General features: G+C 39.7%; 1 protein-coding gene across 3 annotated transcripts in view; it reads left to right on the plus strand.

Moving 5' to 3' along the window:
* The window catches only part of SLC24A3 (solute carrier family 24 member 3), a 783,926-nt gene that overhangs the window by 701,498 nt on the left and 56,265 nt on the right, over positions 1 to 26,163 (plus strand). For 2 of the 3 annotated variants that reach the window (XM_069075482.1, XM_069075480.1), the window contains exons 10-15: positions 2,396 to 2,541; positions 4,167 to 4,327; positions 5,306 to 5,573; positions 19,183 to 19,349; positions 22,345 to 22,459; positions 24,187 to 24,299. In XM_069075482.1, the coding sequence (XP_068931583.1) occupies positions 2,396 to 2,541; positions 4,167 to 4,327; positions 5,306 to 5,573; positions 19,183 to 19,349; positions 22,345 to 22,459; positions 24,187 to 24,299 (970 nt within the window). The remainder of the gene's footprint in view (positions 1 to 2,395; positions 2,542 to 4,166; positions 4,328 to 5,305; positions 5,574 to 19,182; positions 19,350 to 22,344; positions 22,460 to 24,186; positions 24,300 to 26,163) is intronic. The other variant, XM_069075481.1, reaches the window with a different exon arrangement.

Genomic DNA, 26,163 nt, shown 5'->3' on the forward strand with positions numbered 1-26,163 from the left:
TTACAGCAGTAGCTTCATGCCCATTAAAGGAAGTGTGTCAGAGAACAAGGGGGGGGGGGGAGACTGTCAGAGGTCCCTTAATTAATCTGAACTTTTTTCACTTTCAGAACAGTCAGAGAAAAGTGGGGTGGGGAGAATAGTAAAGACCTGCTATGCATCAGAAATTCTATCAAATGCTCTGGTAGCCCATGAATTTTTCAGACCTGTTTTTGTTTGTTTGTTTGTTTTTTTATTGGAGGCTTTTGAACTATAAGGGAGGGACAGCTAGGTGGCACAGTGGATAGAGTGCTGAGCCTAGGGTCAGGAAGATTCATCTTCCTGAGTTCAAATCTGGTCTCAGACACTTACCAGCTGTGTGACCCTGGGCAAGTCACTTAACTCTGTTTGTCTTAGCTCCTCATCTGTAAAATGAGTTGGAGAAGGAAATGGCAAACCACTCCAGTATCTTTGCCAAGAAAACCCCAAATGGGGTCATGGAGAGTTGGACATGACTGAAACGATTGAACAACAATAATTTGAACCATAAGGGAAGGATCACAAAATAATAGGATTTAAAGCTGCAAGAGATACTACAGATGAACCTCAACCTAGTCCAACTCATTTTATAGAGGAAACTTGGGCCTAGAGGTTAAGTGACTTACCCAAAGTCATACAAATCATAGCTATCAAAGCCAAGATTTAAATCTTGAACATCTGGCTTCAGAGCTCATGTTCTTAATACTTTGACAGACTGCCCAAAGCACTCATCTAATACCTCACAATAAGCTTCTTCCCAGAGTATATTAACAGAGAGGTTAAGGACCTTGCCCCTCCTATGATGTGCCAGTTTTAGCACTCTGGTGCCCTCTATTAGATACCATAAAGGATACCACTGGCTTGCCTTTCCCCTGGCAAAGAAATGTCTTATCAGTCCTGAGAATTATAGTTCGGAAATAATGCACAAATCTAGTTTCACATAGTACTACTGTAAAGCAAATACTATGACCTCTGAAAACCACCAACAAACAGATCCTTTGACTGGAGGCCAATTCTTAACTAGTAAAATGTGAGGCATAACTGCCTGGGTTAAAGTCGTTCATCCTCCCCTCAGCTAGGCTCTGATGGTAAAGACATCAGAATCCCAGGCTACAGGATGCAGGCTCTTAGCAGCTGTTCTATATTTTACCACAGTTTTTGATTTATCAGTCCAAAGATTGCTGGAAATTTCAGAGTACAGGCTCGAACGAATGTCTCAAAAGTCATATTCCCCTCCCTTATATTCTAACAACCTAGCAACCAACCCTGTACACACACTCACACACAACCTCCCTTCCCACCACCAAAAAGGTCATAAGATCATAGGTTTAGAGCTCTGAAGAAACCTTAGGAGACATCAAGCCCAATGCATTTGTCATGGCTGAAATTTAACAAAAAGATAAACTAAGGCACATTTCTTTGAGCAAGATAACATTTGTTAACAGGGGTGTGCTGCCTGACAATAAATGAATCAATGGATTGCCTCCATTTATGCCAAAGACCTCGAGCAAAAGGACAGCTTCCCTTTTTTTATAGGTTTTTTATACACAGAACAAAGAACAGAACAGGGTAGATGATGTCATGGGGTTGAGGACAACATGATTGGTTACAGAGCTGAGGCACGGGGAACAATATGATTGGTTGAAAGTTTGGTTCTGGGTACTAGCAATGACCCCCTCCTTCCCTCCTGAGAGTCCAGGTGCAAGATAATGGGCCAGACTTTTGGGCAGCAAACCAGACATCCTTGAAGGATACCATGATGGTGTAAAGATATTAGACCCAACTCCCTTGTGTTCCTGTGCATTCCCCAAGGTCAGCTAAATTCCTCAAAGTAAGAATAGATCAGTGATAAGCAGGAGAGCTGGATTTTTAAACTTAACGCATTACAGCCCAGTTGTAATGAACAAAGTTCAGAGACAAAAAACATGACAGTTGCAGGACAAAAACATTTAGTTGTAATTTGGATCAATAAGAAAATGATACAGGATCAATTCAATCTTCTCACATTCTTTGTAGAGGTGGGGAACTGTGACTTATCCAGGGTCATACAGATAGTAATAAGCAGAGGTAGGATTTGAATCCAGGTCCTCTGCCTCCAAACCTAGTGCTTTTTCCCATTACATGGTAGTAAAGAAAGCCTGTTGTATTTATATACAGTGTTTATGTGTTTGTGAGACAAGTTTCCAAAGGGAAAGTGGGCATTAAAAATATAGCAACAATGTAGGCTGATAAAGTTCAGGTGTTTCTCATGTGTACTTAGCCTAATAAAAGCCAGGCAGATGAAGTAGTAACATTGCAACAGCCACACTTGTGCTCAGGAATGGAGAAAACCTGTCCAAACTCTCTGAAGTCCTTTTTGGTTTCATTTTTTTCCCTGTAGATACAATGCTTGCATACATCAGTGCTTTGAAAGGAGGACAAAGAGTGCTGGGAATATGGTCAATGGCTTGGCCAACAATGCTGAAATTGATGACAACAGCAATTGTGATGCAACGGTAGTGCTCCTTAAGAAAGGTAACCGCGAAGGTACAAAACTCCAGGAGGGAAATGCTTGAAAATTACTCATTCTGCCTATTTCCATAGCTTCACAGAGGGCACGGGCAACTGCTCAAGGAAGTTGATCACGATTATTAGGATTAAAAACGCCAGGTATCCAACCAAACATTTTTATGATCAGTTATCCTATATCACATCTCCCATACTGGGCACCAAAAGGAGCAGGTTTCCTGGGACAGGTAATTAAAGAAGAGGAGTTTCGGTTTTTTCTTTATTCCCAGTTTATCTTTAAATGCAAGAGGAGAGGTTCATATCTGAAGACTCACCACTTAAAAAATACTCATGAAAGCTCTTAAATTAAATGTCAGCAGCTGGTGATTTAGTGAGGTAAGGCGATACAACTGTCTAAATAGATTTTCAAGCTACATAGCCTCAGTTTCTAGTATTTGAAATGGGCAGAGAAAATTACTTCCCCCTCAAAAAAAGACTCAACTAGAGCATCTAATTCACTGAAATACTAAAGAGCAATAATTTATGTTGGTTCCATTCGGTTGAACTAATAATATTTCTTTATATGGCAGCACATGCAATTTAATTCAAGCTGTGATGTTTTATTTTTCATTAACATAGCAGCTATTCTGATTTAATTAATTTCCTTTTCAAAGTTTCCCCTTGAATAGCTGAGGTTTGGGGTTTTTTTCCCCTGTTTCACACAGGCTTTTTTTGGATCAAAAAGAAATTTTAAGACATACAGATTATTTCTAATTTCTTCCCTGCCCTTCCACTGAAGTCTGCAGATGATTGTTCCATTTCGCAAATTAAAGAACTTATAAAATGTTTCCTGGCAAATATTTTCATGTTTCATGAAAGACCAGGTCTTTGGAACTTAGGCATTTGGTTCCATTCTGTACTGGGACTTCATTCCAGTATATGTATTCTGGCCTGTTTATATTCCAAAGAAGGAATACTCCCAGAGAACTAGAGTAATTAGCTCAAGTTTATTCAATATATTTAAAAGATTATTTCAGAAATCTGTGGCTGAGAAAACAGTGGAAAACTCTGGAATTGCATGAGTATAGATATGAGATGCCAAAAGATCTCATGTTCATTGGCAAGTATGGGAAGAATAACTAGATTTTTTAGTATAGGAAACTGATACTACAGAGAATTCTGATGTAACTAACAGATCATTATAAACATTCCTGAAAATGAGGAAAAATATAGGGGATACATACACACATACACACACATACATATACATATAAAAAACTGAAGAGATAAAGATGAGGAAGTCAAGAAAAAACTATTTTTCAGCTGAACACATCTGAATGAAACAAGAAGAGACCACTGAAAGATAGGGTCTGCTTTGTAATGACTTACCTAACACATAAGTGAATGATGAATATCATAATCAAACTCACATTCCAGATTTAGAGTTCAGAGAAACTTTGAAAATTATCTAGTCCAACCCCATTTTGTTACCAAAAAGAAAACTGAGCCCAATTTATATTAATTTCCTCTAAAACAACTACTGATTAACACGTTTCACCAGTTACAAAAAAAGGTTTTGATTAGCTTGGACTCTTCTCTAAGTGGCACTTGTGACATATCTTGCTACTCCCCCATATTGACTTGAGTCTTTCCTATTTACACAGCAAACTTCCACCGCAAAGCTTCAGTGATCATGGTGGACGAGCTGCTATCAGCATATCCACATCAGCTCTCTTTTTCTGAGGCCGGCCTCCGGATCATGATTACCAGCCACTTTCCCCCAAAAACTCGACTCTCCATGGCCAGCCGCATGTTGATTAATGAGGTAATACCCAGCTCATCTGGAAATGGGGCAAAGAGATGGGTGGAGGGAATGTTTTCAGAGAACCTGAGTACAAAGTTCCTACCTATAAATTCAAAACATTAATGAACTGTGATTTCACAAGGATGCAAAAATGCTGGTGAGGGAACTCATTTCACTCATGGAGACTGTAAAGGATCATGGATACTAGATAAGTAGTAGATAAGACTTAGTAATTAGTAGTAGGAAATTGACTGAAATATTGAGAAGCAACCTGTCATGTTCTTTCAGTATCAGAGGCAAGATTAGAACTCAAGTCTTCCTGAAGACAAGTTCAACACTCTCCACTAGACTAAGCTCCATCATAATATAACCAATAATTGCCCAATAGTCTTTTACTCAAAGCCCAATGTTAACTCAGCTAGAGATGAGTTCTTTCACCATCCTTTCCATCACATTTTGTGATATAGGAATCTAACTGTAGTATAGACAAAATTTTAGAGCACTCAACTCCTTTTTGGATGGGGGGGGGGGGGGGAGGGTGTGATTGTTTAAGCTCTCAGTTCCCTGCCTTCTCTGTTAGCTTCCTAGGGGTTTTCAGCATCCATTATAACAGTATACCATCATGCAAGTTTGCACTATGAGAGCTGGGTGCTTTAAAGATGCTGTAGGTTAAATTAGTATAAAGATATTCCATTGTCCCAATCGCCCTATGACCACTTAACACCTTTATGTGGTCTGCATTTTGGATTTTGCAGGCATGCAAAAGGTTTGCTGAGCTAGACATTATTTTGAGTAATCACCAGACTCATTTAGTAGCTCATTTAAAGGTGATTCCAAGGTCTGCTGGAAAATCCTATACCACTTCTTCATGACTGGGTTATATAAATTTTGACAACTGGCAATTGGGGGTCTGCCCTTACTTACCAAGAGTCTGCACCATTTACAATCCTTTCAGTTACTCTGACCAAGTAAAGAATGTGTGAACTTTTTCCCCTCCAGAGGCAAAGATTAATAAACAGCAGAGCATATGCAAATGGAGAGTCAGAGGTGGCCATCAAAATCCCCATCAAGCATGCTGTTGAGAATGGCACAGGACCCAGCAATGCCCCAGAGAGGGGTGCCAACGGGACCCGAAGGGATGATGACGTCACTGAGGCTGGCAATGAAACTGAGAATGAGAATGAGGACAATGAGAACAATGAGAATGATGAAGAAGAAGAGGATGAGGAGGAGGAGGAGGGACCTTACACTCCATTCGACCCACCCTGTAAGAGGTCCTAAGTCCTTGCTTGTGTTGGGGAATAATTTTTAAGCCCATGGGGCCCCAAAATAGTTTTCATCATCTAACAAGTCAATACACTTGTATTTTTGTTTGTTTTGTTCAGTCATTTTCAGTCATGTCTCCATGACCCCTTTTGGAGTTTTCTTGGAAAAAAATGCTAGAGTAGTTTGCTATTTTCTTCTCTGGCTCATTTTATAGATGAGGAACTGAGGCAAACACGGTTAAGTGACTTGCCCAGGGTCACACAACTAGTAAGTGTCTGAGGCCAGATTTGAACTCATAAAAATGAGTCTTCTTGCCAAGCCCAGCATTCTATCCACTAGCTGCCTCAACACATGTATGTTGAACATGAAAATACATTCTACTATGTACCTCCATTGAATTCTATTCACTACTAAATACTGAATGAGGAATGTGAATGTAAATTACTCACTCCAGATTGAAGGACTATTCATCATTTAATGGAGTTTAAATATTAACATCTCTCTATCATCCTACATCCTGATAGGCTTTCAGAAGCTATATTCTCTAGTTTTGTAATAGGTTTTTAACAAATCACATATATTAAGCCTTGCTCTAGGAAAGAAATGCTTGCATACTCAAGTATGAATAACAGCCATTGGCCATTTGAAACAGTACCAGGGCTTGGCTACCAGGGGAGCCCACTGGGAGGCAGGAGAAAGATGGAGGAGACAGAGAAGGAAGTGATTTGGTAACCCACATGCAGGGTATATTCCCACCCACTGGCTTTGAACAAGATAGTTACCAAATTAGAAGGCTGAAGGCTGCTGCTCCAGCAGCATGCATAGGAAAATTATTATGGTGGGGAAATTGTTGGGCCTTGAGCCTAGCAAGCAATGGAAAGGAGAAGAATGCACCTGAGCTCTGCCTCTGGCCTCCTTCCCATCCACCAGACAACAAGATTTAATCTGTGGCACATCATCATTAGTAGTAATTGGGGCTCTTTGTCATGAAGTCTATAATTAGTTGAAGTTTTGGTTGTACTTCCCCTGTTCTTTTCTTAGTGTTTTCCAAGAGAGTTTGGCACTTATAGGATAATAATAATGACATTTATATAGAGTTTTAAGTTTAAAAAGTGTTTTACAGACAATACCTCATTTTGAGCTTTACAAACCACTCTCTACAACAGGTATTATTATCCTCATTTTACAGAGAGGAAAGGGAGACGAAGTCTCCTACTGGTAAAGCTTCCCCTGAGTGGGAAAGTTATTTGGGGGGAGCAAGGACTTCCTCTTTTCCTTAAATTATACCATGAATGGGAAGTTAGACACTTACGTAGAGCATCCATCACGCTAGAGGTGAGAGTCCCACTGTGCTCTGCTTTGTCTAATGTGGGTTCAACCTTTGTTGTGTTGTGTGTTTTGTTAGTCCAGTAAAGCTAGGGACCCCTTTTCAAAATAATGTTTTAAATATTTGAAGGAAATGGTCATTTCAGTTGGAATTTAGCTGTTGTTGAATTTTCCATCCAAGTTCGTCGACCCTCTGAAATCTATCCATGGGCCTCTTGAAGATCCATGAAGCCAAGGGTAAGAACCCCCAATCTAGACCGTATCTGGCATATTTCTTTCAGTTCTGGGCATAATATTATAAGGAGGTCATTGAAAAGCTAGCACAAGTGCATAGAAGAGGAAACAGTAGGGGGGCAACGGAGAACAATGCAACACAAAGGCCAGCTGAAGGAGCTGAAATGTTTTAACATGGAGAAAAGAAGACTCAAGGGCACATGCTAACTGTCATCTAGTATTTAAAGGGCTGTCATGCAGAAGACAAAGGCAACATGAAAGAGGGGATAAGGAGGTGGCCTCGAAGCCAGGAAGAACTGGGTTCATGTCATGCCTTTGATAGGGCTGCGTGACCTTGGGCAAGACTCTGGACAGTTATCTAAAGACTCTGCATTGCAGAGAAGCCATCAACCTTTATTGGTAGAGGTTTCCTCAACCAAGCACTCCCTTGCTAGCAAAATTACAAAGTCCAGATCTTATTCCGAGAGGAAAGGGGATTAGATTTCAGCATGATGTAATAGAAGAGACTGGATTTGAGGTCAGAAGGCCTGGCTTGGGTACATAGCTCTGTTATACACTGTGTGACCCTGAACAGGTCCTCCTGTAGGAATCAGTTTTCCTTATCCGTAAAATGAGAAACTTGGATAAGATGATCTCTAAGGTTCCTTCTAACAATCTATCAATTTAAAGTCTAATTTGTATTCATTATTTATTTATTTATTTTTGCTTAGCCCCAGAGAAAAAAATCTGAGAATAAAGGGTAGAAATTGTAGAGGGAAATATTTAAACTTGATGCATGCTAATGATTAGAGCTAACAAAAAGTGGAATGGGCTGCTGCTTTGGGGTTCTCCCTTCACTAGAGGTCTTAAAAATAGCATGATGCTTAGGGATGGCTAGGTTGTGCAGTGAGTAGAGCAATGGCCCTGGAGTCAGGAGGACCTGAGTTCAAATCTGGCCTCAGACACTTAACACTTACTAGCTGTGTGACCTTGGGCAAGTCACTTAACCCCAATTGTCCTGCCCTCCCCCATTCAAAAAAAAAGCAAAAAAAAAAATAGGGTGGCATGACCACTTTTTAGGGGCATTGTAAAGAGGATGCCTGTTTAGGTATAGGTTGGAACAGATTATCTCTGGAGCTTCTTTCAATTTTGAAATTCTGTTGCCCTGTTAGTGCTCATTTTGCATTATTGAAAAAGCCAGTCCTGGGCCCATGGAAAAGTGGTATGGGCCTTAATCCTTTCCCACCTGAATCAGATCATAGTAGACAACATGCAGTGCATAATCCACAGTTCTCTGAAGATTGGGTATGAATTTGCTCCATGGTCAACTTCTGAACAAATTAAATAACATATATAAGATGCTTTAGAAATTTTAAATTGCTACATAAATGTTACTTATTATTATCATTAAAATCATAATAACCAAAAATAAGCAGGAAATTCCATACTTTTCACCATCATCATTAATAATAATAATAATAACCAAGAATTAGTAGAAAATTCCATAATTATTAGCTTCCCTTAGGAAACCAGGGCCAGGACTACCAAATTTTTACTTGTTGGCAATGTTTTCATGGTAGAAAAAATCAGCCATTCTTGCCACTCACTGATATATTTTCCTTTTCCTTCCCTCCTAGGCCTAAGGGGAAAAAAATTTAAATATCTTACTGGGGAAGGGAACTGGATGTGTACCGTGATTATTATAGGGAACTGCTATGTAAGGAAACTTCCTCTACCAACATAGGTCACCGTCTTCTGCCACCATAGTCTCATATAGTAGAGGCAGGTAGGTGGTGAAAATGGATAGAGTGCTGAACCTGGAGTCAGAAAGACCAGATCTCAAATCCAGTCTCAAACGCTACTAGCAGTGTGGCCTTGGACAAGTCACTTCATCTCAGTTTCCTCATCTGTGAAAATAGGATAACAATACATCTCCCAGTGTTGTTGTGAGAATCAAACGAGAGAATATTTGTAAAGTGCTTAGCACAGTGTCTGACACATAATAGGTGCTATGTAAATACTAGCTATCATTATTACGGTTGTGGTTGCTATTGTCTAAGTAGTACAGTAACTAGAGCCCTAGGCTTACAATCAGACTAGCAGAGGAACTATGGGCAAGTTACCTAACCTCTGCTTCAGTTTCCTCTGCAAAATGGAGATAACAATAGTGCCAGCTTTCTAGAGTTGTCAGGATAAAATGAGATCATATTTTTAAAGTGCTTTGCAAAATAAAGCACTCTGTAAATTGTAGTAGTAGCAATAGCAGTAGCAGTAGCAGTTGTAGTAGTAGTGGTAGTAGTGGTGGTGGTGGTGGTGGTGGTGGTGGTAGTAGGTAATGGTACTGATAATGGTGGTAGTAGTAGGTAATGGTGGTCATGGTAGTAGTAATAGCAGTAGTAGTAGCAGTAGTAGTAGTAGTAGTGGTGGTGGTGGTAGTAGTAGATGGTGGTAATGGTAGTGATAATGATGGTAGTAGTAGGTAGTGGTAGTCATGGTAGTAGTAGTAGTAATAGCAGCAGCAGCAGCAGCAGCAGTAGTAGTAGTAGTAGTAGTAGTAGTAGTAGTAGTAGCAGAAGAACTGAAAGGTTAAATAATTTGCCCAGAGTTACCAAGCCCATATGTGCAGGGGCAGGCTGCCTAGACACTCTGTGTCTCTTAAACTACCATAATCTGAAATACTGCTCCATTCCTCCAACTGAAATCCTTTATTAGAATTCCATTATGAGAGCTTGCAACTGAGCTTCATGGGAATGCATGTTTTGCTGATGTCTTTCTCTGATTAAAAAGTGGCCAGGTAAATTATGTACCATTTTAGAAGCCCTTAATACACAGTATGCACATTCATTCCAGCATACAGACTTTAAAGATATATCAAGGCAAGTAAACTATGGCCCAGGGCCTCGGCCACTGCATTGTGCTTTTGCACTGAACCCCGGTCTCCATCATCCAGTCTGCTACTCTTGACTCATATCACTTCAGCTTCCTTCCACAAATGAATTCTACTCACAATGATAGAATAGATCATGCTGGGAAAGGATTGTGCGAGACCTTCAATTCTGTCTCCCTCATTTTAGGTGATGATTTAGATGAAGATTTTAGATGAAGATTTAGCCATAGTGACCCCATTCCAAGTTATTTTGGAAACCTTAGGTCACTATATTACTGTTAACTATTGATATTATTAATAATGAAGACCCTAGGTACTGTTTGTAAGTTCTGATCAACCCTAAATCAGCCAAGATGGACAGCAACTGGGGAATTCCACCCCTCCAGCTTCTTAAAAGATCCCACTCTTATCTTTGGGGCCCTTGAATCCTTCCTGAGTAAGAGGAACAGGAAAACAGTGAGTTGCAAGCACTGGATTTAGAGACTAAGAGCATGTATTCAAAATCTGACTCTGCCAGCTGCTACCTGTGTGGGCTTGGACAAGTTATTTAACTTCTCCATACCTGAGTTTCCTTATCTGCAAAATGAAGGAGTTGGATTAGAGGGCCTCTAAGGGCAATTCCAGGGTTAAGTCTATAATTCTGTGAAACCTCAGTCTTCCCATAATTAATGGGAAATCTTGTTTTGCTTCTCCATTTCTGTGTAGTCTGATAGGACTCTGTTCCTATAGTATAAGTTGTAGGAGCCAGAGCGACTTAAGTGACCCAAAGCTGGTCAGTCCCATACCAGGGATTCCAGCAATTCCTCTCTAGCCCTGAGTTCTGGTCATCCCTTCCACTGACATGGAAAAGGGAAGTACTCAGTTAAAGGCACCTCTTTTCTTCTCTGCCTCACTATCCCCTGGAGCCAACTCCTAAAAAACCTCATTTGTGCGTCCAGGATCTTCCTGTTAAAAGCAAGAAGGCCTCATTCTCAAGTCGTACCCTTCCCCTTCAGGCATGATTGTCCCTGAAACTATGAGCCAGATTCCCGTGTTGTGTAACTCTGATCTATGAGCCAGCAGAGTGTACCAGAACCCCAAAGTTACTTGAGGTATGCCCACATATCACTTTCTTCTTTAGCACTTGTTCAGTCATGTCCAACTCTTCACGACCCCATTTGGGGTCTACTCAGCAAAGATACTGGAGTGGTTTGCCATCCTTCTGCACCTCATTTTATAGATGAGGAAACTCAGGCAAACAGGGCTAAGTGACTCGCCCAGGGTCACATAGGTAGTAAATGCCTAAGGCTGGATTGGAACTCAGATCTTCCTGACTCCAGGCCCAGCACTCTATCCCCTGTGCTGCTTAGCTGCCCCATTTGTACAACAGACTTAATATTTGCCCTGTCTAACTCACACATAAGGGCATCATTTTGTAAACCACAAAAATTATAGAAATATGAGCTATTTTATCCTTTTTGGACATTTGTATTTTGAGCTCCAAATTCCATCCTTTAGTAGTCTAGCCCTTCCCCCACCCACTGAGAAGGCAAGAGGTATGATACCCATTACACATGTGAAATCATGCAAAACATATTTCTATATTGGCCATGTTGCAAAAAAAAGGCAAGAAAAATAAAGTGAAAAAATATGCTTCAATTTGTAATCATAAGTTTTATGAGGTATTATTTTTAACAAATCAAGTATACTTGCATCCCTAAGGCCTGTTCATTTAAATGGATGATAGTGTCTTCGATACAAAAGACCAAGGTGGGAGTCTATGTTCTGCTATTTATGATCTAGGTGACCTTGGTGAATCACTCCACTTTTCTAGCCATCAGTTTCCTATTCTGTAAAATGTAATAAATAAAATGTGAAGTTATTGACATTATTACTCAATGGTCAGTGAATCCCTTCCAGGTCTCGATCCTGTGATCCCAGACAATCTCTGCCTATCACCATTTGCCTTCTTGTGGTGATCCACCTGCTACCAGCCAGAGCTTTCTCTCACAGGCTCAAGAGGGGGCATTGAAGCTTGTTCATTCTGCTATTTACTATTGTAGCCAAACTGCAAAGATCATTTGTTGTTTGGAGAATCAAAAGCTGTGCTTCTCTGCCCCCCACAACTTACCATGTGGTCGATGAAATCATAGCTTTTCAGTGGTTCCATTTGGCCAAATGAAATTAAATATATACATATAGCATTATTTTTTGCCTTTTGGAGGGGGAAGGGCAGGGCAATTGGGGTTAAGTGACTTGCCCAAGGTCACACGGCTAGTGTTAAGTATCTGAGGACGGATTTTAACTCAGGTCCTCCTGACTGGAGGGCTGGTGCTCTATTCACTGTGCCAGCTAGCCGCCTCAATTTCTAGCAATTTTAATAGGATTCTTCCCTCCCCATCCCCCGTTCACTCAAGAAACTAGAATAGGGTGAGGTGAATTTTAATATAGGTAACGTGTTTTAACACCTTTTATTCATCTAAAATGACTGTTAGTTTAATAACAAAATAATGTATTATTTAAGTCTTTATTTAGTCTACAATTATATTTGGCATAGCTAGTTTAAAAAAAGAATTGCAAGTGTATTAATAAATTTACATTCAGATTTGCTCTTGGTTTTTGATACATAATGTAACAGCAACTCTAAGGAACCTGGGAAGCATCTCCTTGAGGATAAGGATTATTTCATCTCTGTCTTTGTGTCCCTGGTGCCTCAAACAATTCAATCAAGTCATTTTTTCCAGTTGTATCTGACTCTTCATGACCCCATTTGGGGTTTTCTTGGCAGAGATACCAGAGTGGTTTGCCAGACAGGAAACTGAGGCAGACAGGATTAAGTGACTTGCCTAGGGTCACACAGCTAATTTGAAACCATTTGAACTGGAATCTTCCTGACTTCAGGTCTTTCGTTCTAACCACCATGCCACCTAGCTGCTCCACTGCACCTCACACAATGTCTGGCATATAGGTGGTAATTAATGAACCCTGGTTGAATGATCACTTGGTTGATCTTTGAGTTTATGAGAATTAATTAGCCAGAAGTTTGACAACAGGAAAAAAAATTATTTTTATAGTAATAAAAATAAAATTTTCTCATCTGTCTCCTCCAGTCTGAAATAGAGAAAGGAAATGGTCACTCTCAGAAAAAGAAATGAGAAAAATGGATTTGGGTTGTTTTTTTTTTTTTTTGGGGGGGGGGGGGCTTTGCCTGTTGACATGTTGGTTTATTTCTTGATATGCCCTAGTTTTCAAATGCAGATCAGTGGCTTTCACACAATCCTGAAGTCACTGAGAAGCTGAGTCAGAGGCTGCATCAAGCAAATTGTAAAGCTACCTTTGCTTCTTTGGCCAGAGATGATGGTTAATGGCCAGAATCTGAAGCCTGTGAAGAGGATGGGGAGAGTGTGGGGGAGACAATTGACCTAGGTGACCTTGGACAAATCACTTCACTTTTCTAGGCATCAGTTTCCTGTTCTGCAAAAATGATGGTTTAGACTCAGTGTTCAAGAAGTCCCTTCCAACTCCCAGATGATCTTTGCCCATTGCCATTTATCATCTTGTGGTGAGCCTTAGGACACACAAATCTGTGTCCAAAGCTAGGGCTGCATGAAATGTGTTTGAGCATGAGAGAACCAGCCTCAAACTGTGCTTAATAGTAAATGGAAGCACCCAGAAGAAAAAACAAGGCCTGAGAATAAAGAGAGCCAAAAAGAAGGAAAAGCTTAGGCCATCACAATGAACACAATCTGTCCTAAGACCAGTCCTGTGCATCTCCAACTTCTTTGTCAGCTAAATGCTTTCTTACTCCATGAGGCAGCAAAAAATATACTAGATACCAAGGTCCTGAAAAAAAATAATAAGAGGGTTGAGGAGAAAAGAGATTTTTTTTTACTGGTTTGCTTTTTGCCACTAAAAGCTACAACCACCCCATTCCCTTGAAAAATTTAGAAGATTTGAAAATATTAAACTGGATTTTTTAGGAAGAAAGAATACAATTCTTTAGCTAAAGTTTATCTTCTGCAAAAATTAGACAATGTAGTTTTCAGTTGAATAATACAGATAAAAATAATTTCCTCTTCCCCAATGCAAATCCACATGCATCTCCACTTTCAAGTATGAAAGAAAATAAAGACCTCATCAAGAAACGGGAAACATTTTGTCACCAGCCATTTCACGGTGCTGCAATCTTGGACCCAAGATTAAATAGCAAAACCATTAGTACGTTACTATATTCAACTAGATTCCAAAATAGCCAGAATAGTTGACATTTATATTGTGCTTTAAGGTTGAAAGAGTACTTTGTATGCATAAAGTCATCTGATCCTCACAATCAATCCATATTAAAGGACCTACAATGTGCCAGACCTACAATGTGCTCACATTCTAATAGGGGGAGACAATACATATAGGGGAGCTGTAGCCAGGGAGGAATATTTTAGTAAAGTTGTTTTAATTACTGTTTTCAGAACTGGAGTAGCAAAGAGGGTAGAGGGAGGATGTATGCACAGTGGCATGTCATGAAGATTGAACAAATGGATACATGGCTCATCCATCATGGCAAAATGTAGACAAAATACATCTGTCAGATTGGTGACTGTGAGGAAATTCTGGGAAATGTGTTCATCAAAATTAGCATATGCTTTACTGCTGTTCACTCCATATATATTAAGATAGGGAGCCCTGAAATTTTTGACAGGATCATTACCTTTTCTATGGTAAGAGTTAATTTGTAAGGGGCAGCTAGGTGGCACAGTGAATAGAGCACAGGCCCTGGAGTCAGGAGGACCTGAGTTCAAATTTGACCACAGAAACTTAACACAAAAAAAAAACTAGCCATGTGACCTTGGGCAAGTCATTTAACCCCAATTGCCCTCCAAAAAAAACAAAAAGAAAAATTAATTTGCAGACCCACAAGGGTGGGCTTCCCACACACACACACCTAATTCTTGGCTCCCTAATGTAAACAATAGCTACTCTTGTTGGTGAGAAGGTCTTATGTAGGAGTACATCTTTCAGTCTCTTCCTTTTTCTCCTTTATTCTCACCACTTATCAGACTTTATACACTATCTATCCATTACTTGTTTCTTCAATGTTGTAGCACCTTTTCTCCCCACAAGGAGGTTACTCTCTTCCCTTGGTCTCTGGGAGGAAGAAAGTAGAAAGGGCAAACAAGACCTAGACAAAACCGGGGAGTAGGCAAAGCCTGTCTTCAGCACCCCCTAACTTCCCTTTTTGTGTCCCTCTCCAGGCTCCCAATTCTTCTTACTTTTCTCCCAACTAATGCCCTCAAATAGCCCAATGGCTGAGACTAGATTGCCACCATTGCACCATGTTTGAAAATTACCTACTTGTTCTCTCATCACAAATCCCTATTTGCTCCAAGATAATGGAGGCAAACTTAATTTGCAAACCTGCATTATCATTATTGGGAGAAATATCTTTCACATAGTCTTTCTTTCAGCCAAATGCTGAAATCAGTGAGCAGAGGGGCCACCTCTTCACTGGTCCCCATTAGACACATGTAATGTGAAACAATTCCACAAGATGCCGCTATGTCCACTGAAAGCCATGCACTCTTCCCCAAAATAGACTGTATACTGAGTTCAACATTTCTTAAGTTACAGTGTCAAAGACATAAGCTGTTTACTTAAAGATTTGGCCTGTTTTTTTTTTAAATGATATGTGAGTATTTTTCTTTCCATTTGTACATCTGTGCCAGGTACCTGGTTGAAATTAAAATTCCCCACCTAATTGTTTAAACAAATGACTTTTGACTGTACCACTGGCCTCAGCAGTCAGCAAGTACCTTGACAGCAGTTGTGGTCTTGGTCTCCTACTTCCTGTCCCAAAAGAGAAACAGAAGCAAGAGTTGATGGAACTCATGCTAACCTTCTGGCTAAGGAGTATTAATATCCTGAGAAAGCTATTTGGTCTTGATTTTTCAAGCATATATTGAAGGCTTTCTACTTACCCAGCAAAGAACAGTAGACATAGCCCAGAGGATTTATTTTTTGTTTGTTTTTCTGTATTCTACTACTGGTCCTAGTAATGAATCCTGGGTTCTGTCATCTCTCTGTTCTTCATTGAAATATAGTACATTCTCTCTTTCCTCTCCTCTCTCCTTATTTTCATGAAGATTGTCTGTTTAAATATACCTAAAATGTAAATTCCTTGAAAGCAGGGACTTTTTGTCTTTGTATCACCAGTATCTCATTCATAGTAGTCACTTAATAAATACTTTTAAAATTAATTGGGATTAAGCAAACTATGAAAATAGCCATTATCCTGTTATACCCTGAAAAAAAGGCAAATGACCTTCTTACCTGCTCCCTTACCCCTTTCTCTTCCAACCAAAAAGTTCTGACTTGACTTTTGTTGCCCACTTTCATTTGCCAAGTGATTGCCCCCATATACCCTCAAGCTTCATGTTTTAGAAGACTAGCAAAATGACAAGAAGGTAACAAGATGATTCTCTTTTCCTATTTTCTTTCTATTGGAACCCTCGCAGAGCAGTTGACATGTGAGGGGCATTTGGGGCTAAAGATTTACTCAATGAAGGGAGCTCCTCATGAAGGATTTCCTCTACAATTGTAGGTTGGAACATTTTTGACAATTTGTATAGTCTTAGAGAATCACTTGGGACACTAAATGGTTAAGTAACTTGCCCGGGACAACGGTCAGTGTCAGAGGCACCTCCTGAACCCAGGACTTCCTGATTCTGAGATCAGCTCTCTGTTACACTCAGGGAAGACCTTAGTACAGTAATTCAGTTTAACAAACATATATTAAAGACCTATTAAGTAAATACAATGCACTGATGTGGACTGGGAGTGCAAAGACAAAAATGAAAATAATCCCAACATTCAAGGAATTTAATAAATAAATGCAAAGCATAACTCAAAGTGATATCAAGATATAGAAAGAATTAACACCTGAGGGATCAGGGAGCCTCCTACAGGAAATGGCCCTTGGGCTGAGCTTTGAAGGAAGAGAGGCCTGCTGAGCAGCAGAGGTCAGGGGAGAACACATTCCAAATATAAGGCAGGGAAATGGAATACCGTGTATGAAAAGCAGCCAATAGGCCAACGTGGATTGAAATGGAAAACTTGTAAAGGAGAATAATATGAAATGAGACTGGAAAGGTAAGAGCTATGTTATGTAATGCTTTAAATGCTAGACTAAGAATTTTATGTCATGTCCAAGAGGCAATGGAGAACCACTAGAAATTTTTGAATGGCAACATGGTCAAATCTGTGTATCACAAATATCAGTTTGGCAACTATGAAGAGAGTGAATTGGAGAGGGAATAAATACCCAAGGAGTAGGAAACTCAATTAAGAGGCTCTCATAAGAGTCTAGATGAGGGGCCACTAGGTGGCACAGTGAATAGAGCCCTGGCCCTTGAGTCAGGAGGACCTGAGTTCAAATCCAGCCTCAGACACTTAACACTTACTAGCCGTGTGACCTTGGGCAAGTCACAACCCAATTACCCTGTCTTCCCCCCTCCAAAAAGCAAAAAAAAAAAAAGTATAGATGAGACAATGACTACAACAATGTAAAAAGAAACATAAGAGAATCAAAAGTGGATGTTTTAGAATTATAAAAAACACGCATAGTTTGAAAAAAGACATGCAAAAAGATAACCCCCACTTGACTCTTCTGCAGAAGTGGGAAATCCATGAGCACTGTATGTGGCATATGTACTCATTTGTTCTCTGTATTAATCAGTTATGCTGGGTTTTTTTTTCCTTTTTTGTTGTCTTAAAGAATACTATTTGTCGAAATGACAAGGGTGGGAGTGATAGGTGTTACAGGGGCTCCAATGACCAGAGTCCCTGAGTGGGCACAGTCTGGAATGAATTCATAGGACCCAAGCAATCTTTTAAGTCAGAATTGTTAAAGTTTATTGTTACGCTTTACAGCGGGCAGGGGTTCTTAGGGAACCTGCAACCTTAAAAAAGTCATAGGTATAGTTTATAAAGAGTTGCAATAGTAAATCAGATGTCAATTATGCTAACTAGGTGAGTAAGGGTGGGACTAGGGAGGAGTTAAGTCATGGTCAGTGCTTAAGGGAACATGTACTTTTAATATCAACTACATAGGCATATTGCCCATAATTCACTGGGAAATAGCCCAAGGCGGGGCTACCTGGAGGTGTGGGTTTTTTTTTAAATGTCACTAAGTTAGCTAGTGGTCAGGGCTGACTGAAAAGTGCCTAGTCTGCCCCCCATCAGTATCCTGTTTGACAAGATGGATGTTGAGGTGGGGCAGCTAGGTGGTGCAGTGAGTAAAGCGCCTGGCCCCGGAGTCAGGAGGACCCATTTGGTTCCAGCCTCAGACACTTAATACCCGCCCCCCCCACACACACACACACACAAAACAGCCCTGTAACCTTGGGCAAGTTACTTAACCCCAATTGCCCTCCAAAAAGCAAAAACAAAAACAAGATGGATTTTGGGAACCAAGGCTAATGGGGATTCAGTATGTGCCTAATTGGCTGAGGAATTAACTTACAGATAGATAGTGCATTGAAGAATTCATAGGTGCAGTTGGCCATTATATTAAGGGGACATAAACAGTTCATGAATTGTTGCTAGGCAGAGTGCTGGCAGAGGGAAGGGGAAGAGTTAATGCTCTGAGGCTGGGGGGCATGGGAAATGTGATTTTACAAATTGATGTTACAAACTGATGTTACAAACATAGATACCCCAAGCACCCCATCAATATGAGATGGCTTTTTGGTACATGGAGGGGGAGGGATACTTGGAGAAACTATAGTGATGTAAAAATAATTGATAAAAACTTATTTTTTTTTAAGTGTAGGAAAGAGTTGATGAAGGCTTGAATTAGTATGGTGATATGAGGGGAGAAAAAATAATAAATGAGGGAAATACTTTTGGGGTAAAATTAACAAGATTTATCATCTAATTAGACATAGGGGATAGATAGAGTCAAGGAAATCTCTAAGAACAGGACCCTGAGTAACTGGAAGGCCAGTGGTACCCTACACACAAACAAGGAAGTTTATAAGAAAGCTAAGTTTCAGGAAAATATAAGTTTTATTTTAGATATGCTAAGTTTAAGACACCTAGTAATCCTATTAGTTATGTGACCTCTCAAGCAGGATTTAAGTAGACAGAGAAGATGGAAAATTAAGTCATCTGATATTTTCTTCTTCCTCCCTTCTCCCCTTCTTTTCTCCAGCTGGCAAATTGGAAATAGTGAAGTGGTTGTTCACCTGGCCACTGAGTTTGGTCCTATACTTTACTGTCCCCAACTGCAACAAACCCCGATGGGAGAAGTGGTTTATGGTGACATTCGCTTCCTCCACCCTGTGGATTGCAGCCTTCTCCTATATGATGGTTTGGATGGTGAGTGTTGCACCAAATGCCTAGTCCTCAGGCCCTGACTAGCCCTGAAGCTTTTCAGATAGCAATGTCACTACATCTTGGGGGTGGACAAGATTAGTGGCTGCAGCTATGGCTAAGAGAGACCTAAAACTCAAAACAATTCAGAAAATTGGGCTTTCCTTGGAGGATTTGAGATCTGATCCTTCCTCTTACCTTGGTTCTCTGTGTGACTGTAGGTAAAGCAATATATTTCATCTCTCCAGGCCCCTCACTTGTAAAAATGAAGGGATTATAGATTTAGAGTCAGAAAGAACTTCAGAGTTCACCTAGTTCAACTCTCTCAATTTATAGATGAGAAAACTGGGATCTGGAGAGGTCAATGATTTGCTCAGTCACACAGATTGAAAAGCTCATATTTGAACTCAGGTCATCTGGCTCTTCAGTCCAATATTCTTTCCACTGTACCATAATGACTGTAAAAGACCCCGTTATCCCGTCTGACCCTAAAAGTCAATGTCTCTATGAAAAGGACCTGATCTAATGTTATTGAATTGGACATGGGAAAAAGTTAACATGTGTGTGAAAAATTACAAATGCCATGAGCACAGGTTTCATGATATGTCTTTGTGTCCCACAGCATCTAGCACAATTCTCTGAATACAGTGGGTGCTTAATAAATGTTTACTGAGTTGAATTATTAAATTCACAAGCCTCAATTAACCTAGCATGTGTCTGCTGTTTAGTATTTGAGGATACATATAGAGAATTAAATTCTGAGTGTAGATAATTTGTTAGATCATGGTGGTTGTGATGTCATTTTAACACTGATGCTCAAAAATGACTTATCTGTTTGTAATGGAGATAATAAGTATCTCCAACAGTTTGTCTCCTGTCCTTAACATAGAGGCAGAAAAGCAAATAAGGGTATCAAAATGACCCCTTTGATTTCCTATGTTGAATATTACCTTTCCCTGTTACTCCAGCTGAGGTGCTAATGAGCCTTGAAAAATAGGGACCTGGTCCGACGTGGATAATAAGCTGCTGGATAACTGGAACTTTTCTGGATCGGTAATAATAGTGAGGATGCAACTTGAATAGCATTTCCTTTTCAGTTCAAGAGCAACCGAGCCAAACCAGACAGCTCCAGAGAATAAGCTGAGGGTTAGAAGGAAAAAGCAAGGTTTGGCCAACAGGGTCAATTTTAGCCAGGGCATTTGTAGTTAGGCCAACAAAACCAAACTCCATTTCACAAAAGGCTTTTCAGAGCCACTAAATATGAATCAAATGTATTTCTAAGTAGAGCTGCCTTCCTCCTTGGAGAATGCAAGCATTCAGAGAGCCCCAAGTCCACACCAAGTGCCATTCAGCATTAAAATGGGAAAGCTGTATGTGTTTTTTGGTTTTAAAAGGATGACAGCCAAGGTGTCCCAAAGGACTTTGACTAAACTCTCCCAATTCTCTCAACAGGAAAATAACAATTCTCTCAAACTGCTTTTAGAGAGTAATCAGGCTTTTGTACATATATATGCCTCTCTAGGCTTTCAGACGCCGGTGCATCAGGAACCACACAGAATTGTGCTACTTACAACATGTGGTTTGCATTTCTTGTAATTTCATAGAGGGTGGAGAAAATCAAGTGCTATCCTAAAATGACCTAGTCAGTTTCAGCTGTTCAAGTCCACTTCTCCCAAACTAGAACATGCAGCCACAGTGAATTTGCCTGAATTCCTGTTTGGTGGATAAGGCCTAGGAGTTGGGGTCAGACAACTGGATTCACATCCTGCCTCAGACACTTACTAGTTGTGTGACCCTGGACAATTCATTTAGCTTCCCTGGGCCTTACTTTCCTCATCTGTAATAATTAGTAAATAAATGATATATACATATATAACATTTTTGCCGTGCTTACTGTGTGGCAGGCACTGTGTTACGTACTTATCAATTATCATCTTATTTGACCTTTACAAAAACCCTAGGAGTTGGGTGCTATTACTATCCCCATTTTACAGATGAAGAAATTGAGGCAAACAGAAGGTAAGTGACTTGTCTAAAGCCACACAGTATGTGTCTGAGGCCAGATTTAAACTCAGGTCTCCTTGATGCCACGCTCAGGGTTCTATCCACTGCACCTTCTAAAATAAAGGGACGGAACTCCTCAATGGTCTCTGAAGTTCTTTCCCTCTTTAAAGTTTTGGTCTTATGATTTCATGTGCATTTTACACTGGTACATGCTGTGATTTTGCCTCACCTAACTGTTTTCTGCCCCAGTTCCCCTGTCTGCCCACTGGGGAGAAGAATATTTGCCACTCAATTTTTGGCAATGTTTTGAAATGTCCCAGATGCCACCTCTTGTCAACTCTTCATAGCTGAAATCTCTTTTATGTAAATGGTCTCCATTAATCAAGAAGTGGTTTACTAGGGTCAATTCCTGTTGAGGTATGGGTAGATAAAATAGTCAGTGAAGTCCCTTCTGCTCTCTGATAGCTTGCTCTTCTATGTTTTTCCATCTTTAAAATGACAAGGAGCAAATCTGCCTGTCTACATTACTAGTCTTCAAGACAAGAGTGAGAGAGAGAGAGAGAGAGAGACAGACAGACAGACAGAGAGACAGAGAGAGAGACAGAGAGACAGATAGACAGAGAGACAGAGAGAGAGACAGAGACAGAGACAGAGAACCAGATATGGATATGGAGTGATTTGAAGATAGGGTAAAGCTGGGTAGGATGGAAGAAAAAGCAATCTCTTTTCAGCACTTATCAATTCCTATCATACATTCTTTGGAGCCATTCTGGCAATAGCACACACACATTGTATACACTATTATTTTTCTATGATCTCACATCTTTGGAAAATTTAACATCTTGCTTCCATCCCTTATGTATCATCATAGAAATGAATAATGATGTAAGCTCAATCTTCCAGAGAGATTACCCAGATACAGGCTAAAGGCATCCTTTCCTTTGTTGACTCAGGCTCTCCTAAATAACTCCTAACAATACATTTTCCCTCCTTGCAGGTTACAATTATTGGCTACACTTTAGGTATTCCTGATGTGATCATGGGGATCACATTTCTGGCAGCTGGGACAAGTGTTCCTGATTGTATGGCCAGCCTCATTGTTGCAAGACAAGGTAGGGAAGGAAGGAGGGAGGGAAGGAAGGAGAAAGGGAAGGAAAAAGGAAGAGGGAGAGAAAAAAGGGAAAGAGAAAGGAAGGAGAGGAAAGGGAGGAGGAAAAGGGGAGGGAGAATAAGGGAGGAGGAAGAGCAGAGATGAAAGAGGTGAGAAGAAAAGGAGGAAGGAGAAGAAAAGAGGAGGGAAATCTCACAAGACTCTAGTTGTAATAAAGGGTTGTGAGTTCTAAGCAAAGTGTCTTTGAATAAGAACATAGGTCAAATAAATCCAATGTTAATAAAGAGGATACTTTCAAAAAAAGTTATGAACTAGCCACAGGATTTTACTCTCAGAGAAGGAAGAGTACCTATCTAGGTAGAAATCCCCAGAGATGCTTTCTAACTTCAGGACATACAAAGCCACCAGATCATTGGTCTTTACTTTCCCTTCAGATGAGACTTATTTTTACATACTGGCTTTTAGAATGTGCTACAAAACAGAGGTTACAATTCACCCCCTCCAAGAAGCCTTCAGTGACTAATCTTGGCAAGTTGTTCACTCATCATCATTTGCTCATCTTTATGTGCTAAAAGATAAATTATGGAATGATTCCTTAACTTTATGGGAGGATTCACAGTAAATTTATGTAACAAACTACCTTAATGCACTTAAAATATAAAAGTTTGCAGAAATTCCATTTACATTCAACTTTTTTAGGAAAATGTCTTCTCTAAAATAAAGTATACCATTGTATATAAATGTTAATCAGAAATATCCATCAAGTTATGTTAAGAACTGACAGCATTTTACACACACACACACACACACACACACACACACATACACACACACACACACACACACACACACAGAGTCATTTGATCTTTACAACACCCCTGTGAGGCAGAAATCATTATGCCAGTTTTCCAGATGAGCAAACTTAGGCACAGAAAGATCAAGAAACTTCCATCCAATCATTCAGCTAATAAATATCTGAGTCTGAGGCAGGATTTAGAATGAGGTCTTCCTGATTCCATGGTCAGCACTGTACTCACTCTGCTACCTAATTTCCTCTAAACAAGAAATGTGGGAGAGTTTGAAAAACAATAGGAACAGTTAGTTTCAAAGAAGATCAGGTAGGCAGCTAATATGGGTGAGTTTGGGCCCCCTTAAGACGCTTTAAAAAAAATTCTTTAGATCCTCTCTCCTTCACATTTGTTTTCCAAGACTGCTTCATAACCTTCTGGTATATCTACCAACTTTTGGCAAATGAAAATATTGGTAATACCAATAAGGTTTAGATGTGAGGAGCTTTTGTTTATATTTTTCAAGATGTATGAAAGGTGTCTTTGAATAAATTGGGCCCTAGAGATGGAGAGGGGAAGAAAGCATCTCTAAGGTGATAGAAATAAATCTAGAAAATATTTGTGGAATACGAGAGAATTTATATCACATAGATCATAAAGAGCCTAGAATTAGTTTGAGTACAATGCAAATAGAATAGCATCAGAACCTGGCACTTGTATGCTTAGGAAATGTGAAGGAAAAAAAATGTGAATTTCATTCATTTTCTTGCCATTGGTGTTACTGGCTCCAGGTGAGATGATAGTTGGGCTTGAAAAAACAAATAAAAATAAAAACACAACTACAAAGAAACTCCATGGATGGTCTGTTGTTTTGAAGCCTCAAGGGCCTGCTGGAATCCCTCCCCTATCCCTGAGGACATATCATCTCTTGTTCTTCCAGGGATGGGTGACATGGCTGTGTCTAACTCCATCGGAAGCAATGTGTTTGACATTCTGATTGGCTTGGGCCTCCCGTGGGCTCTGCAGACCCTGGCAGTGGATTATGGCTCATATGTAAGTAGCACCCTCCATGACTTTTTCGTGGGTTTGGGCATGCCCTCTTGTTTTTTAACTCCCTATTGAAGAACTTTCAATAACATTCCATGGACTATTGCACTGGTGGTTTCTAACGATTCACAGATGAGTGAATCTTCTCTATAGCTATGTTACAATGTCCTTTTGGACACGGGTTCTTAACCTGAGATATGTGAACTTATTTTATGTGTGTATACTTACATGTGTATGCATATGTCTACATACACATTTATTCATATACAACTGTATTTCAATATAATTGGTTCCCTCTTTAATCCTATGCATTTTATTTTATACATTTAAAAACTTTATTCTCAGAAGAGGTCCACAGGTTTTACTTGAGCCATGACACTAAAAATGTTAAGAACTCCTACTTTATGGTAAGAAGCTTGAAACTAAAGAAATCAGTCCATGAAGAAAGGTTGTTGTCTTAGGAAATCAAAAAATAAAATTTAAGGGTCACATATGAAATATTATATTCAGTTATTGGCACCACATTTTAGAAAGACATTGGCAAATTGTCTTGTGTGTTCAAGACGAGGTATATAGCTAGGAAGGTGAAGAGTCTAGAAACCATGCTGTAATTAAAGGAAATGAGAGTTGTGTGGACTAGAAAAGAGAAAACTTGCAGGGGGAAGAGTGAAGGGAATGTGGAAGATGCCAGGATTGAGCCTTACTGAACTCATCAGCATCCTGGGACAACAACTACTCCTCCTACATCCAACTGCTGCTTCAGACACTTAACAGCTGTGTGAGTCTGGAGAAGACATTAACCACTTTGGGCTTCAGTTTCCTCATCTATAAAATAGTGATAAACATAACACCTACCTTCACAGGGTTTTTGGTAAGGACCAAATAAGTTAATATGTGGAAAGTGCTTTGCAAATTTTAAGATGCTATAGAAATACTAGCTATTGTGATCATTATCATATATTATGTTATATATAATACATATTATATAATATTATATTAGTATAATATACATTAACATATTAATTTTATATATTAATATAATTAATATTGTATATTAATGGATTATATATCATTATTGTATTATCATCATTATTATTATTAGTGAGCTTTTTCACTGGTGCTTTTTGTATTCCACAGTAGAATATTAAGTGGAATATTGGTGCCCTTTGGGCACAGATTGTTTCAACACTTGTCATTGCATCCCTAGTACCTAGCACATTGCCTAGGAACAGTAGACACTTGACCAATGCTTACTGAATGATTTAATGTATGTTGCTAAAACTTCCCTGATCTCTGAAACCCAGTGGAAAGACCTTATACTCTTCGATTTTCCCTGAATGAACCTGGGTCCCTGTGTTCAACATCTGCCATATATAAAGGCTAACTCCTGGTCCAGCACCTGGTACAGAGTAGACACCTCCTAAATGCTCATGTGCTTGGCTAATGTCTCCATTTCCCCCGGCCATTTTTATGTCTCTGGATGGTGGTGGCAGTAAGGAGGAGGACAGTGCTGATCATAATAAGGAACATTTACACGCCCTCTAAATGTTATAAATTATATATCTTGAGAGCTTCACATCAGTCCTATGAGGTGGCTACTCCAGGTATACTCATTTCATAGATGAAAAAACTGAGGCTGAAAGAAATTAAGCAACTCACCTGTAGTAATCCATCTGGTAAATGTCAGAGACCCTATTGGAATTAATTTTTTTTTCTGATTCCAAGACTAACCCTTTTAAGTACCCATTTCCCTTTCTCCTTGTTTCCAAACATAAGAATGAATTTTCCAAGGCTTATTCCCAAGGAAAAAGAGAATATAAATTCAGAAATAATGCATTAGAGTGAGTCCATTAGAAGTGCAAAAAGAAGA

Source organism: Petaurus breviceps, unplaced genomic scaffold (assembly GCF_028583685.1).
Source record: "Petaurus breviceps papuanus isolate PSGF00001 unplaced genomic scaffold, PetGlider_PUasm1.0 90919, whole genome shotgun sequence".
Classification (NCBI taxonomy): domain Eukaryota; kingdom Metazoa; phylum Chordata; class Mammalia; order Diprotodontia; family Petauridae; genus Petaurus; species Petaurus breviceps.